The sequence below is a fragment of the Dermacentor silvarum genome, chromosome 8 (genome assembly GCF_013339745.2).
Source record: "Dermacentor silvarum isolate Dsil-2018 chromosome 8, BIME_Dsil_1.4, whole genome shotgun sequence".
In the NCBI taxonomy this organism is placed as follows: domain Eukaryota; kingdom Metazoa; phylum Arthropoda; class Arachnida; order Ixodida; family Ixodidae; genus Dermacentor; species Dermacentor silvarum.
Genome location: NC_051161.1, coordinates 18,486,606 through 18,502,668, shown reverse-complemented (window position 1 = coordinate 18,502,668; position 16,063 = coordinate 18,486,606). Strand labels below are relative to the sequence as shown.

General features: G+C 45.7%; 2 protein-coding genes across 5 annotated transcripts in view; one reads left to right on the top strand and one right to left on the bottom strand.

Moving 5' to 3' along the window:
- LOC119460723 (uncharacterized) overlaps positions 1-16,063 on the top strand; it is a 126,917-nt gene that overhangs the window by 53,740 nt on the left and 57,114 nt on the right. Inside the window, exons 1-4 of one of the 3 annotated variants that reach the window (XR_007468490.1) lie at positions 7,008-8,004; positions 9,155-9,338; positions 13,741-13,872; positions 14,678-14,897. The exons of 1 other annotated variant lie outside the window; for it this stretch is intronic. Coding sequence is in view for 1 of the 2 variants with exons in the window: in XM_049673167.1 (XP_049529124.1) it covers positions 7,780-8,004; positions 9,155-9,338; positions 13,741-13,872; positions 14,678-14,897 (761 nt within the window). In the remaining variant the exon portion in view is untranslated. Of the gene's footprint in view, positions 1-7,007; positions 8,005-9,154; positions 9,339-13,740; positions 13,873-14,677; positions 14,898-16,063 lie in introns of those variants that run through there. One more of the 3 variants, XM_049673167.1, reaches the window with a different exon arrangement.
- The window catches only part of LOC119460727 (cell growth regulator with EF hand domain protein 1-like), a 155,300-nt gene that overhangs the window by 124,474 nt on the left and 14,763 nt on the right, over positions 1-16,063 (bottom strand). The window contains exon 2 of one of the 2 annotated variants that reach the window (XM_049673171.1): positions 13,716-13,912. In XM_049673171.1, the coding sequence (XP_049529128.1) occupies positions 13,716-13,746 (31 nt within the window). In that variant the 5' untranslated portion in view covers positions 13,747-13,912. The remainder of the gene's footprint in view (positions 1-13,715; positions 13,913-16,063) is intronic. The other variant, XM_049673172.1, reaches the window with a different exon arrangement.

Genomic DNA, 16,063 nt, shown 5'->3' with positions numbered 1-16,063 from the left:
ATCGGTTCCGCGACCAACCTGCTTAATGAAAGAGATCTCTCGAGGAAGTGTTCATATATACATAATAACAACTAACAGCTAAACTAAGAACTGCGCATAGGCAACTTTTTTTAACTGTAGCACTCGTTGTGATCACAGTGACACGTTGACAATATCCAGTACGAGCACAGTACCGTTCGTACGCTAGAAGGTTTTCATTTTAACTTAGCAGTTTAATTGTCGTACATTAAGCATAAGAGGCTCAAAGCCGCCGGATCCGTTTATCTGAGTGGCCGTTCTCGCGGAGCGGGGCGAAGTCTCGAGCAGCGGCTGCGAAGTGGGGAAGCGTGACGTCAGCGGCCAACGCCAGCGCGCGGGCCTAGGATGGCGTCGCGTGGTTAGAGAAACGGGAGCAGATGCGCGCCTTGTGTAAAAGGATGACGTCGCGTGGGAAACAAAACATGAAGACGCTGGCTCGCGCTCTCGGCTACTACGCCACATCGTTCTTCTTGTAGGTGGCGTCGTGAGTCTTCATACGCGGTGATTCGCATATCGCAAACAACCGTCGTAGTGGTTGCCGCCTTGGAGCGGAGCGTTTCCTCCAAAGCAAATGAAGGTGTCTCAGCCGAACACAAAGAATCTTCTTAAGGAAATCAAGGTGTCCCAACAGAACTCCAAAGATGGACCCGTGCTTACGCATTTATAACGAACCTGCGACAGATCATCCCAAATTTTATTTTAAGAAACAATACAGGCTATAGATATACCGGGTGTTCAAAATTAAGCTTTATGGTTTTTATAAAATTAGGCACTGGGAGGCACGTGAATACCACCTGCGCAAATAAGTTATGTGGCCAGGGGGACACAAAGTGAGATGATAATTATCGCTGTCAGCTGCCGAATTAACTAAAATTGGATAATTAACTTTTTATTGACTACAGTAAGTGTGTATGTTTGTATTTAAAAGTTAGAGGCAGTCGTGTTTCTACACAGTTTCACTTGGAAGAATTCTTCTAGAATGTCTATGCTCCGAGATATCCAACTCCAAATTTTAATTGTCATTCGCATGATTACGCATGCAAGACAGTGAGGATCCGCGCAAAGCTCCTCCCTGATGTGACACGGCTGTTGAGTGCGGCGTTTGGTCTGACAACGCGGTGGAGACATTGGCAAAGATAATAACTGTCCCCATTCCCCTCACGGCTGGCGAAATAAAAAAAAATCGAAGAACCCGTAACCGCTGTCGTAACACGCGACCCCTGGGAGGCCTGTAAAGATGGCGGCAGCTGCCATGTCGAGATAATGGCGCGCGCGGAGAAGCCGGAGGGCAGTGCGCGTGCGTAATGGTAACTAGACGACCGGGCATGGTCCTTGCCTGGGCTACGCAAACAAGGTGACTGCTGATTGCCAAGTATTGTAAGTTTTATTGATATCAAAAGCAACAACTGCACCATCAACAGCAGAAACCTTTTTAGCTATGCTAACGAATATTTAATACTGCCGCTTTAAGTTTGGTGTTGTCATGCACAAATCTCATGACAACACTTCACCCATCAAGATGTCAATGCCCTAAAAATGTTCAAAATGCCTCCCTTCCACAGCAACGCAAAGCATAAGCCGCTCTCGCGTCGACTCGATAACTCTGTGCAGTACGACAATTGAAATTTGGAGTCGGATATCTCCGAGCACGAAAACGCTAGAATAATTCTTCCGACTGATACTGTTTAGAAACACGACTGCCTCTAAGTTTTCAATACAAACATATATACCCACTTACTGCAGTCGACAAAAATAATTGTTCAATTTTAGTTAATTGGGCTGCTCACAGCGATAATTATCATCTCACTTTGTGCTCCCCTGGCCACATAACTTATTTGTACAGGTGGTCTTCGCGTGCCTCCCAGTGCCTAATTTTAAGAAAGCCATAAAGCTTAATTTTGAACACCCTGTATTATCAGGCACAGCCGCCAAGCACATGGCTGTATTGGGTAACGTCCTTTTCCTACAAGCTCGGAGAAACCGATACCTGGCTTCGCTATAGGGCTTCTTCATCTTTCTGGGGTTTTACATGCCAAAACCAGCTCTGATTATGAGGCACGCCGTAGTGGAAGGCTCCGGATTAATTTTGACCACCCGGGGTTCTTTAAGGTACACTATACAACGCAAGCACACAGGCGTTTTTGCATTTCGCCTCCACCGAAATGCGGCCGCCGCGGCCGGGATTCGATCCCGCGATCTCGTGCTCAGCAGCGCAACGCCTGAGCTATCTGAGCCACCACAGCGGGCTACAGGTGTTGCTCCAGCCGTATAAAACGCGGGTTTATCGTGAGCAGAAATGGTGAATTTTGGTAAATGAGAAAGGCTACTATCATCATCATCATCATCATCATTGATAAAAGCTGACCCCCCTCCCCCCCCCCCCCCCCTCACAAAAAACCTGGATCCGCCCCTGATTCACGAGCGAAAGGTCTGTTTGACTTGGTTTTGCTAATCTGGCCTCCCTTTGCTTCGGTGTTTCAGCGGCCAACTTTGCTTGAGATTTCGCAGCCTGCCGTTTAGCTATATTGGATTCAGCCTGTCGCTTGCGCTGAAGCATACGCACAGACGGCCCAGCCGGCGTGCCTGGCGAGACTGAGCGACCAAGCGCCGGCGAAGCAGCCGTTAAACCCTCGCCTAGTCACGTGGTACCACAGCGGCGAGGCACCAAGCGAGCGCAGCTGCGACGCCTCTCAGCAGCGGATCCCGTGGCGTGACGTCACACCTGCCACACTTGCGCTCCGGCTGCTCAAGGTCATTGCGACGCGATGAATGACCTTGCGAGACATGGCGTAGTAGAGCTTTCGCTCGAAAATGGAAGAAATGGAAATTTGGCCGTCATTCTACCTTCTAGCAATCAACGGTTAATGAATATTGCGGTTTGAAAATGCGGTTGCCGGCTGTCGCTGGAAACGCCACAGGAGCGATTTAGAAACATGTCAAACTGTCGCCGTAACACGGAAAGTGCACCAGATACAGTCAGGCGTACAAGGTAGCACGGAACGTACGCACGCTTTGAAGTTATGTACCACGCCGACACGAAACTTAGTTTTAATAAATGAGGCGTAAGCAGGCCGAGTCCGAATTCTTGTGTCGACGTACTTGTATCGAGTCTTGTAACCTTACTACTCCATACACGCTCATTCCCAGGGATGTCGAAAAATCTAACGTGCATCCTGCCCCAGAGTTGACACAGCTCTCTCTCTGGCGCCTCTTGGCCTGACTGACTAAGCATTTAGATTATCTCGGCCGCCAAACGCTAAGCAGATAAATTGGCTGACTCCGCTCACTTGTGTAGGACTAGTGCAAATGCCACCTTCAGAGTTACGACCAAGAATGTCCTAGCCGCGCTCTGGTCAGAGAGGGAGAACCCCGAGTCCATACTCCAGAAGCATATTCTGAACCCTCCTCTGAACTATACTTACGCATTGAGCATCTCATCCCATCTGTCACTTTTGTGCATCCGGATGCTGGGATGTCGAGCCATCATCATCTGACCGAGATGACGTTCATCAATGGGGCATAGGCTGTAACAGTTGCAGTTCAGGGCGAAGATAATTAGTTTTTACACATATGCATGTAGCACACTATACTCGCACAGCAGAACGTTTATTAAGGCGAAAGCTTTAAGGTGCTCATGGGTCGAAGAATCCGTTGTCCGGCGTTATCGAAAAATTGACCGCCCGGCGTTAAGACACCAAAATTCAATGGCACCAAAATTGATGGTGCCATCATCGATGGTATAACCCACGACCATTGGTGGGAGTCGAATCCACGACCTTTGGTGCTAATTAAGGCGATGTTAATTAAGGCACTGTTAATTAAGATAAATTTAAATAAGACACACGAACCACTGACCTTGGTGGGAGTCGAACCCATGACCTTCTGTGCTAATTAAGGCGAAGTTAATTAAGGCACAGATAATTAATGTAGAGTTAATTGAGGCACTCGAACACCCGACCTTTGGTGGGAGAAAACAAGTAATAGGAAGTAACAACGCATTCGAATGAGAATGTCAAGTAATTTAATTAATGTCTCGTGAGCGCGCCTCTTCTTTAGCGCATGTTAAAGTGACTGTCAACTTTTTACTCCACAAGTTTGATATCCGACTGGGAAAGAGGGGGCACTGTATGAAGTCGAGGCTATAGAAAGAAATCAAAGTTCACTCACGTCACCGAGCAAGCCGTCGGGAGTACCGTGCAGCTCTTCCATGATTCGTGAAACGTCAATACGCGCAGGGACATTCTGAAGGTTCAACCAAATGGCCGCCACTTGACTCACGTGTGCCTGCAGCGGGCCACGACGTATAGCTCATTTGGTGACGCAACATTTCAAGTGTAACCGGCGCCACGCAGCCTTGTGACTCGTCTCGTGCTTCCCTTCATCTGTACCAGTTGGTTTCTTGCAGCAGTACTGCGTAAGCACAACCAGTGGGGCTTCCGTGTCGCTTCTGTAACAACGCCGTACTACCGTTCGATCATGCCTGCCAGGCTATAGCACTGTCTTCACTGCAGCAAGAACACAGAAACGTGCTTTCTGCGTGATACTGTGCGCCAGCCAATCACCGCTTTAGGCCCCTCTACGTCAAAGGCAGGCCGTTGAGGTGGTCGCTTTGCGAGACAGAATTCGTGGAAAGAGTTTCAACGCCAGACGGTGAGGCGGCTTCGTACATGTAATTCCTGTTTTTTTTTTTTTTTTTTTTTTTTTTCTGTAGCGAACGCCTCCCGTGGAGCATCACCTTTAACAAGGAGAAGGGAAGCGTATCTCGCCGGCCTTACGAGGAAAAAAAAAAAGAGGAAACATACAAAGCTGCCGAGAAAAAGAAGAAGCAGCCGTGTTTTCTACTGCCAGAACAAAGTCTCGTGACACTCCACGTTTTACAACTACTCACTAGTACTACTTGTTTCCGGCGGTGACGGGAATAGCATCGACGACATAAGCATGCGTGCTGTTGCGTTAACGCAAGTATCGATTCGAATGATTCACTATCACGGCTTAAGGTCGCCCGCTTGAGCACTCTATAGAGGTTTCCAGTCTGTCAAAAAAAGTTGGCCAGGTTATAGGCGCCAGCAAAGTGGCAGCACTAACACTCCGATGTTGCGGCGGCAGATCCATCACGTTGGTGACGACGTGTACGGCGCGCTGCTAACGAACGCCACAAACAGAGAACAGAATAAACGAAAGCTAGTTCCAGTGTCACGAAAAAATGTACAAAACCTGCGAGGTGACCGTCCTTCCACCTTGAGAATCCGAACAAATACCTCCCGCGGAGAGGAGTGGGCTTCGGAATGACAGGTGTAGTAGACACTTTTTTTTTTTTTTTTTTTTTTTTTGCCGGTGGTTTCATAAGCACCTCCCGCTCTTCGCTCTCCTTGATTTCAACGTACGTGACTAGGCTTCCGCCCAGTGTTACGACTTGCTCTGTCGGAAGAGGATTAGCTTTCGCCTGTCCACACATTCGTCGGAGGGAGCAGAGGAACGGCCACGGAAGCGCAGGGTAAAGCAAGGTTTCATTCCTATCAATCAAAAATTTTAAATATTTACAACGTATCTTGCAAAGCATAAGTACAATATGCTCATTATTAGATTGCTTTACTAGCTTTCCTATACAGCTAAGCATTATGATCGGTCTTAGCAGCCCAGGTTCACTTTAATTGCTTAATTGCGCAGGTCACGACGAGAACTAGGCGCCACGCTATATATATTATTGCCTGATCAATGGCCATCGAGGGTGTTCAGCGAGAATTAGCGAGACAGTGCGAGAGCATGGCTGCAAAACGTCGGGCGCAGCCTGTATGACTCACACGATTAAGGGGAAGCTTTAGCTTGTGTCCAATTACAATTTCTCTATTCAGATACATTTCTCTATTCTCATTTCTCTCTGTCCAGAGACAACTCCTGAACGAATGTGAATAAACCTTGTCGCATTTAGAAGAGGGATGTTAATTACATTCATCAATAAGACAGCAAAATGTTAGCTTATTTACTGAGTGATCTCGAAAAAAAAAAACTGCCGCAAATTTGTAATTATAAATATAGACACCATGTGTCGCTCGTAACATCTGCCAAAATTTAGAAAAAAATTTGAGGACGCTTAAGCTTCGCCTTTAAGAGTGGAACGTGATAGCATTCAAAGATCCCTGACTGCTTCTCACGCTTCCCGGCAACTGCAACTTATTATGTAACCGTAATGTTTACCGGAAAATGCTGGCGGCGAACGCTATGCACGAAAGCAAGCTTTCTGGTAGAAACGCGGCCTCTTGCGTGGGCCGATCTTCTAATATTGTGTCGCACTTTTAATATTTCAGTATGAGAAGATTTAACGTAAAAGGTATGCGCTGTCGGTGTCTGTCGGTGTTTTGTTTCATGACATTTGTTTGTGGGCTGTCATTCTCAAAATTCCTAGGAATAACTTTGTAAAGAATGTAAGACAAGGTATGAGCAACTTAAGTGATAGCAGAAGAACTTTATCGCCGTATAGAATATATACGGCAATTTTCGCTCACGGGACGCCAACGCCGACGCCGGATTTTCTGCGACACGGGACCCTTCGCGCAATCGCGTTATATGCCAATGCCACGTAGCTGGACAGAACCAAGGAAATTTTCTTTCCGTGGCTTGGAGCAAGTCAGACTACTTCTTGTATTTCTACTAATTACATTATTAGTTATTATTAATTAATAAACTTCGGAAATATTATATTTAGAGCAATAGCGTCAATGAGAAAATTGTAGAACATCCTGAAAAATTCCCGCATTGCTTAATACGTGATAAACAAAATCTTTTTCCAAGCCTGAAAAAAAGCCCGCGAAATACGAAAGAGTGCAGTGCGACTTTTGTGTTCGCAACGTTTGTGTCCAAAACGAGACCATTGCTGGTGTAAATCGTTTGCAAAAGTTCTAAAAAAATCGAAATTTGGGCTGCCAGTTAACAAAACCCCCCATTTCTCCCAAGTTTCGCTCTTCAATTTTAACACCTGATTTTTACCTCCCAACCCAGTATTTAAAAAATAAAAATAAAAGAACTTAAAGCCCGAAAACCGAAAACGAAGGACCCTAAACATAAGGAGATTGTTTTGTTATAATTTATTTGTTGATATCGCTCACTCGTGTGTAATATCTCATACTTATGATTTACATTCCACGCAGTCGACGTTGAATCTAGTTTTGTGTGTTCATTTGTTTTAATTGCTTTCGGATACTGCGAGCGATGTTCTATATCTGTTTTTTCTGCAGATGTGCGCCACTAACCGGCTTCATATTGTTACGTTGCGGAAGTCACATATACAGATGTATTTACAATATTTGCAAGTTAGGCAACGATAGATAAAGAAGATGGCTGGCGAGACCGATTCTGCCTCTACACGTCAAATCGTCTTCTGACTCTTGGTTGCACCGTAACAATATTATCTGCCCCGCACGTCCCTAACGCGACGTTCCTTCTTATGGGAATTGCGAAAAACCTTTTCGCAATTGAACCATGTGCCATAAACGAAATAACTGAAAAGTTAATTAGTGAAAGCGTTTGATTAGGAGCCTGACCATTGCGATTTGTCGCGCAGATAGTGTCCGCCTCTTCAGGTAATCAACATGAGCAGGCCGCACTATAGGCTCCACGCAATTGCTTAAAAATCTTTTTCAACGTAACAAACAAACAAACAAACAAACCCCCAAACAAACAAACAAACAAACAAACAAAAAAGGCACGGTATGCTGTATAACTAAATTTTCTGGTGAGCGTAGAAACAGCCGCGAAACTGCGACCATGCAATGCCTAACACTTCATCGCATGATCCGCTCGTTGTTTCTGTATTTTTCTGTTTTTATTTTAGGAAGCGCACGAGGCCTAACCATCACACGGCACAACATGGTTATTAAGAGAGAACCGCTACCCAATGTGTTTGCACTGACAACCCTGCGGCGACGCAGTTCGTGCAGGGACATCGGATCACCCCTGGAAGCTCAACAGACGGAGCCTATCTGCAAAGAGGTGAGGCGGCTGTGGAGTAGATATTACCGCTGTTTACTGAGTGGGCCATCTAAGTTAGACCCAGCACACGGAATCGTCGCCATTGGGAGGGTAGGCTCACTGTATATATCACAAGCAAAATGAAAGGAGTGACTCCACCAGTTCTCGACCGAGGCCTCGACCCAATTTCGCATTTCCACGTAGCTTTGGCAGCCTAGGTATAGCAGAGCTTTGGCAGCAAAGGGTGGGGGAGGTTTTACTGATGGAAGTGAGCACGGAGCAAGGTTTTTTACTGCGCTTTCCGAAAAATTAGATCCCGTGGCAAACAATTAGACAGCAGCCAAGAGTTGCCGGCTTTAGAACAAACTTTTCGACTGGATGCGGGAAACACATATTGGTTAGCAAAGCTGCGTAAGTAAAGCAAACCAAAGCTACTAATTGACCAGGTTCTCCGCCTGGTCTTGGGGTATGGAGATTGTGAGGTTTCATCACAGAAACTGCAGTTGCCTGCCTTGGCAGTAACCTTACGCTAAAACTGTTCTTAAGCTAGAAAGTTGTTACGTCAGAACTGTTTGTAAGAGAATATTCTAGCCAATCGTGATGTCTGACGTATTATTCGCGAAGACCGGCCGGACAATACCCAATGCCTCTCACAAACGAAAAGAGTTGGGGATGTTTGTGCCACCTTAACGTGGTTACTTCGGGTTAGTGGACAGAGGTGAACTGACACATACACAAACACACGCGCAGCGCGCGCGAGCGCACGCACGCATACATTACGTAAAACCAAATAATTTAAATAAGTATCACTGGAACAAGTTGCCCTTGAGAAAATTGGTAACGTCAACGCACGCAGCCCTCGTGCGGACCTCCGCCTCGAGCCACGAAAGCCCCTTAACTCAAGGGGCGAGTGGGGGCGCAGCCAGGGGAGTGTTTAAAATCAGTGTGTACGGTGGATAGCGGACGTAAACATGAGTATTGGTGACGTAAGCGCTTTGGCATTAGAAATGCTGGTAATATACCCTATAACCACTGAATTTTGTGAAAAAATGATTAGCAGAGGAACTGATATTCACTCTGCGCTATTTTTAGTGCATGGCAGACCGCGAGCACAGCTTTGGCGTGAGGCTGTACATACGGAATGTTTAACGCGTACTCTGCGTGCCTTCAGGCCGAAGACAGCGAAAGGTCCTCGCCCACCTCGAGCGGCTTGGGAAGCCAGCTGGACTTGGCCGTCGAACCGAGGAGGGGCAAATGGGCAAGCAAGGCGGACTTTATTTTCAGCTGCATCAGCTACGCCGTAGGTCTGGGCAATGTCTGGCGTTTCCCATACCTCTGCTACGAGAACGGAGGCGGTGAGAATGTGCTGCTCAATTTGTGTTTCTGTCTGATTGCAACTTCTCATTTGTGATCACTCCGCTTCGCGCACATGAACAGCAGCCTTTAAGCCTATACTCTTCACAAGGCAGTAACACACACACAAGAAAAATGGGAGGGGGGGGGGGGTATTCTTCGCAGCACAGATGCTTGTCGGTTGAAAGTCGTGCCGGTGAACGTCGCGATATAGATGAATGAATAATGTAAATAAACACAATTATACGAATTGCATTTACTTGTATAGCATTTAATTACCTGCTCCCCTAGAGCTTCGCTTCCAGTGGAGTACAAGTTCTGTATATTCTTTTCCAGCCAGACAAGTATACTAGATTATTCGACACGGTGTGATTAAAAGCAAGGGTTACCTCGTGAGTTCATATCTAAATACGTGAAAAAGGGGAAACCAGATTGCACGGCTTCAGCGGAACCAATTTTACAAACATTGATGCGGGTTCTTGCATATACAAGTGAAAATAAAATATGCCTATTGTGTGTCGCAAATTCTTTACCTAGGCCTTCAAGTTTTGCAGTGGGAGCAAGTATAACAGCACTGTCGGATGCATAAATTAGGCCGTCTGAACCAGACAAAATTGATATGGTATAATATACGTACTTTACATTTCTTGGAAATTGCACCCCTATTTAATTGAATGTGACGTTTGAGAAATCACGCAATCGACCTTCTAAACGAAAGCACCGCATTTGTTCACTTTAGACTCTCTAATATACATGTGGACTTCGCGAAATACTGATGTCCGTTTTTGGTGCGGTGATGTGAAGGTAGAAAAGTGTCTGCTTTAATTTTTTTAATAAGATTAGCATTCTTTGGAAACTTCAACCCAGTTTTCGATATGTCAGCCCGTGCCTATCTAACCTCTTTCGCTACAACGGCCTCAATACAAGAAAACATACGTAGAAATTGTGGGGTCTCACACGTGTTCTTGGGACAAAGGAACGACAACACAGTAGTTTAAACAACCAAAAGGGCATTTATTGCACCTCTCATACATTAATGCACGCTAGCCGAATTACTACCCATCGAACAATCGAATGGGCGCGCGACAAATCGAGTAAGTCCGTCTCACTGCGACCGGATAGCGAGCGAATAAGTTCACCCGCATGCTAGACGCCAATCGCCTAGTCGTTCACGTGTACGGTCACGCGAACGGTGGCGGGTTTGAACGATTCGTGTTCGTACATTCCGGCGTCCTGCTCCTAGCCTCGCGAGACGGTCTCGCGAAGCGTGGATCGGCGCACGCGCGGAACGACCGCATCGCTCACCGATCCCACGTCCAAGAGAAACAGCCTTCTCCCTTTTGCGCCCGCGTAACCCCCGCCGTCAGGTGGCGTTAGCAGCGCAACCCTCGCGCCCTCTCTCGTAACATCCACGCCGACCACCACCAGCGCTTAGCCACGCGGAGAAGCCGAATTACAGGAGACGCGAGCTATGCGGGGAAAACAACATCAGGGGACGCGTGAGAGTCGGGCATCCCAACAAGATCCATGACGTCACACTGGCGTGCCAACGCTAAAGTTTCGGCGCAGAATTAAGTAAATAGGATGTTGTCCTTTATTGTATGTTCTTGTAATCAAACGCGTATTGTGAATAAGAAATGTTAGCGCAGAGGCTAAAAAAAAAAAAGTTAACACAAGTTGATAGCGCACGACGCAAACAATCAGAATTCTTTCTATCAACGCACGGAGCGTAGTAAACAAATGTGGTCAACTAGAAAACTCAATCTTGACGTACCAAGTTACCAACCTCATGTACTAGCATTAACAAAAACATGGTTGCATCCTGTGTAAAATGTTATGCGCGCGCAGAAGATTCTGCCATGTTCAGCTTCTTGGAGTCCGTACTTTCCAGCGTTCGGTGAAATGAAAGACGTGCGCGAACTGTGGTCACACTTTAAAGACATCGTTTCCTTTTGCAAAGGAAATTTCACTCCACGAAGAAGAAAGCGTATGAACCGAGAATATCCGGGGGTAACTCAAGAAATAATCCAGATGAAAATAAGAATAATATGACGGCGGAAAAAAGGAAGGAACGATGACAGCGATAACCTTATCGTTAATTTGCAGCAGAAGATCTCAGAAGCCAAATCGCGTTTCCATTACACTACTTCTCCTTCGTTCATGTCTGATGAACGGAAAGCCACTTCACGAATAAAAATTTCCACTCACGTTATCAAGGGACGGGAGGGTATTGCTGGGGATCTTAACTCTTTTTCCAATCTGTCTTTACAAAATCCGCCTCTAACGCCCAGCTAGAATCACATGTGCTGAGAGTGCTCATGCTAGAATTGGCTATAGACGGACGGGGTATCTTTTTTTAATGGAAAAACTAGATTTAAAGAAGTACCCTGGCCCCGACAATATTACTAACTCACTTCTAAACCGATTTCCCGTATTGGTTTCTAAATACTTGCACAAAATATTCATCACCTCTCTTGAAACAGCGATGTTACCAGACGATTGGCACAGTGCGAAGGTAATTCCAGTTCACAAATCAGGTTCGAAACTAGAATGAAATAACTATCCTGCCATGTCACTTACGAGTGCTTGTTGTAAGCTAATGGAGTACATAACCTTTAATGTCATAATATCGCATTTAGAAATTAACGAACAAACTTTTGGTCGGCAACACGGATTTATATCAAGCCTTTCAACTATAACTCAGCTCGCTGAAATAACTAACGAAATATCTCATGCAATTAACGATGGAGGTCAAATAGACGCAATATTCTCAATTTCTAAAAGATGTTTACCGGTGTCTCAAATCAATATTTAATTACAAAGCTATCAGCGTTCAGCATTGACAGTAACATAATCTAATAGATCTTCAATCCAGCCTTCTAACAAACTGAAGACAAAGTGTGGCCGCAGATGAACGTCTTTCGCAACAACCTCAAGTTTACTCCGGCGTTCTGCAAGGGTCGGTTCTTGCTCCTATCTTATTTCTTATGTATATCAGTGATCTCCAATTCAATGGTCAAGGACACGTAGAAATGCGGCTCTTTGCCGACGACTGTGCAGTTATACACAGTAGCAAGTAATTTAGGACATCAAATCTAACTTAATAATTCACTACAATCAATCTGTTTGCAGTGCGATACATGAGGTATATGAGACTAAATGCGTCAAAAACCAAACGCACCACATTAACCGTACTAAGAAAAAAGCCACTCAATTTCACATACACGGTCGGAAACGCCGCACTCGACAAATGCAGCCAGGTAAAATACTTGGGCCTTAACCTCACGTCCAACCTTAACTGGGAACCTCATACCTCCTCCATATGTCAGAGCACCGAAGGCAAACTATCTTTCTTAAGAAGGAAGTTGCGCAAAGCTCCGACACCTGTCAAATCAAATGCCTAGAAAACACTTGTTAGACCATCATTAGAATATGCCGACTTAATCTGGAGCCCGTTTTAGAAACACATAATTAATAAAGTAGAGCGCATACAAAAATTAGCGGTCAGCTGACCACTAATTTTTGTATAATCAGAGTATATGAATCTAGATTCATATACTCTGATTATTCAAGACGGTCCAGTGTCTCAAATCTAATAACGAAGGCAAATTTAGAACTACTTTCACAGCGAAGAGCACTTTCAAAGCTAAAATTCATTTACTTTCTGCACCATAGCCAATTAAAAATTCCACAGTCTCGTTATTTACTTGACCTTTTCCTACATTCATCGAGAACTAACCACAGTAAAACAATTCTACAACCTTCAAGCCGCGTTAACACACACAAATACTCGCTATTTCTCTCAGCAATCTCTTATTGGAACAGCTCTCGTAACAGTGTTGTGTGTTGCAATACCGTGAAATCTTTTGTTAGCCAAGTTCAAACCATTAATTTCTTTCATGGTTGCCTTTTTTTTTACCTCTATAACTACTCCTGCAAGGGCCGTGTGGGCCAGCATTATGTTCAAATAAAAAAAAAAGAACATTAGTGTGACGAGGAAGAAGGGAGTATGGAGGAAAAGAGAGAGCGTTAAACTTCCAACTGTTTTATTCGGAAAGCTAAGTCGGAAGAATACACCAGATGCGCATGCGCGCAGCGGTCACGTCAAAAAAGGTCCCAGCAACGTGACAAAAACAGTTGTGGCTAGTTACCAAGAAGATAAACATAAGTGTCACTGCTGCAGTTGGCGACTGTTTTCCTAACATGAAAAGTGTTCAGCAACTCTCATGCCAACATGTCACTACTTCTGTCCAATACCTTGATCTCACGAAGTTGTGGCTCGTATTGCGAAATTAACGAGAAGAGACTTTAAAAAAGCCTGAAGAGATTTACCGTTCCTCGTTTAGTGTCAATTCAAGAGAACAGCGAGCGATACTTACCGGGTTGCTGTCTGTTCTTGCGCAGGCGCATTCCTCGTGCCGTACTTCATCTGCCTCCTCACGACGGCGGTTCCCATGTTCTACTTGGAGGTGGCCGTGGGCCAGTACCTGAGCAAGGGCGGCATCGGTGTTTGGGCCTTAGCGCCGATGTTCAAAGGTACACGCTGCGTCAGCCGAACAGCGTTACTGTAAATCACCTGCGCAGTCAATTAGAGTACATTTCGCGAATGTAGAAACGAAGCAGGGCAATAATGTAGTATACTTCATTTTGCATATATAAATTCAGATGTTATATACTACCAGTTTTGAGATATCGGCTTTATTTCATATTTCGCGGACTTTCTTTGAACGCCGAAAAAAAATCACCACGCAGAATGTACGCTGCCACAAAAACTTGGATCGGTCGTTTCTGAATGCCCTCTACAACGTAACGAAACGTACTTGGCCCTAAAGTTAATATTCAAAATTTTGCATACTTCATCATAGTTAATTATCTAATTAAGTGGAATATAAATAATACTCTAAGGAGCGCCACATGACGGCAAACCATACGTCGCTGGTTTCATTCAGCTGTGGTTAACCACTTTCTTTAAAATAATTGGTTCAAGTTAGGTGAAGCACCATGTATGCCACAAATAGAAGCAATCGAATGCTTGCCTTTAGCCAAGTAAGACACCAGCCAAATACTGCACTGCTTTCTTGTATGAAGATTGGAGTATATTTAATGTCATCGATATTATCGGGAAGATCATTGTAATGTTTAATGGCACGTGGCAAAGCATACTAGCTAAACACATTGCTGCGGCCGGACACACGCTGGAAGCTCAGAAGATTGCGCAAGTGCCTACGAGTGTGGAATGGATGAACTGGTAGCAATGTAGAAGGGTGCTCACTGCGAAATTTCATGTATCAGACGTGCCATCATAAAGGTATAAGAACAAGCCGTGCCGTATTCGTCGCAGGCATCGGCATCGCATCGTTTGTGGTCTTGACGCTGAGTAACGTCTACTACATGGTGATCGTTGCGTGGATCCTCTTCTATTTGATCTCGTCATTCGCCACCGTGCTCCCCTGGAAGCACTGCGGCAACCACTGGAACACCGACAAGTGCTGGGAGCACAACGATACCTACCCGACGCCGCCGCACAACGGATCTGTCACGCCCATCGTGGAGTTCTGGGAGTGAGTAGACTAATTACTGCGACAGCACTGATGAGCTAGAAAAGTGGTCTGCGTAGTCCTATCCGGACGCCCGCACCAGCTGCATACCTTCACTTCCGAAACTTAATGGCAACAGAAGCGCGCCAAAACAACCTTCCAGTTGTCTAACTTTCTGGTGCGTGTGTGTGTGTGTGCGTGTGTGCGTGCGTGCGTGCGTGCGTGCGTGCGTGCGTGCGTGCCTGTGTGTGTGTGTGTGTGTGTGTGTGTGTGTGTGTGTGTGTGTGTGTGTGTGTGTGTGTGTGTGTGTGTGTGTGTGTGTGTGTGTGTGTGTGTGTGTGTGTGTGTGTGTGTGTGTGTGTGTGTGTGTGTGTGTGTGTGTGTGTGTGTGTGTGTGTGTGTGTGTGTGTGTGTGTGTGTGTGTGTGTGTGTGTGTGTGTGTGTGTGTGTGTGTGTGTGTGGTGTGTGTGTGTGTGTGTGTGTGTGTGTGTGTGTGTGTGTGTGTGTGTGTGTGTGTGTGTGTGTGTGTGTGTGTGTGTGTGTGTGTGTGTGTGTGTGTGTGTGTGTGTGTGTGTGTGTGTGTGTGTGTGTGTGTGTGTGTGTGTGTGTGTGTGTGTGTGTGTGTGTGTGCGCGCGCGCGTGTGCGTGTGCGTGTGCGTGCGTGTGCGTGCGTGTGCGTGCGTGGTGCGTGCGTGCGTGCGTGCGTGCGTGCAAGAGAGAAAGAGAGAAATAAATTGTCCATTCGTCCGTCCATCAGCTGGGTTCTAATGCGCTCTACACAAGTTATCGCGACCGTATGGGAACACCTCGTAACGCCGACTCGGTAACGATATTCCATAGACTGCATCGGTCTACGATAAGATATCACCTTCCATATCACTGCGAATAGCATTCTTGGCATTGCGAGACCAGTTTTCTTTCCGGCTATCTAGCTATCCAACCGAAAACCAACTTGAGTCGCTGGTGTGTGCCACTGGGTATATTCCGCCCTTAATAATACCCATCATAGCATAATATGACATGATGGATTGTTAACAAAGTGTACGACGTGTAGAAATGTACATAGAACAATAGACCCTCATTTAGCGTACATCGACCTCATTTTCACTTCCAAAGAATGTTTTTGCATACTCTGATAGTCATCGTATATGAGCTCTGCTCGAATTTTTTTCTTCTCTCTCTCTCCCCCC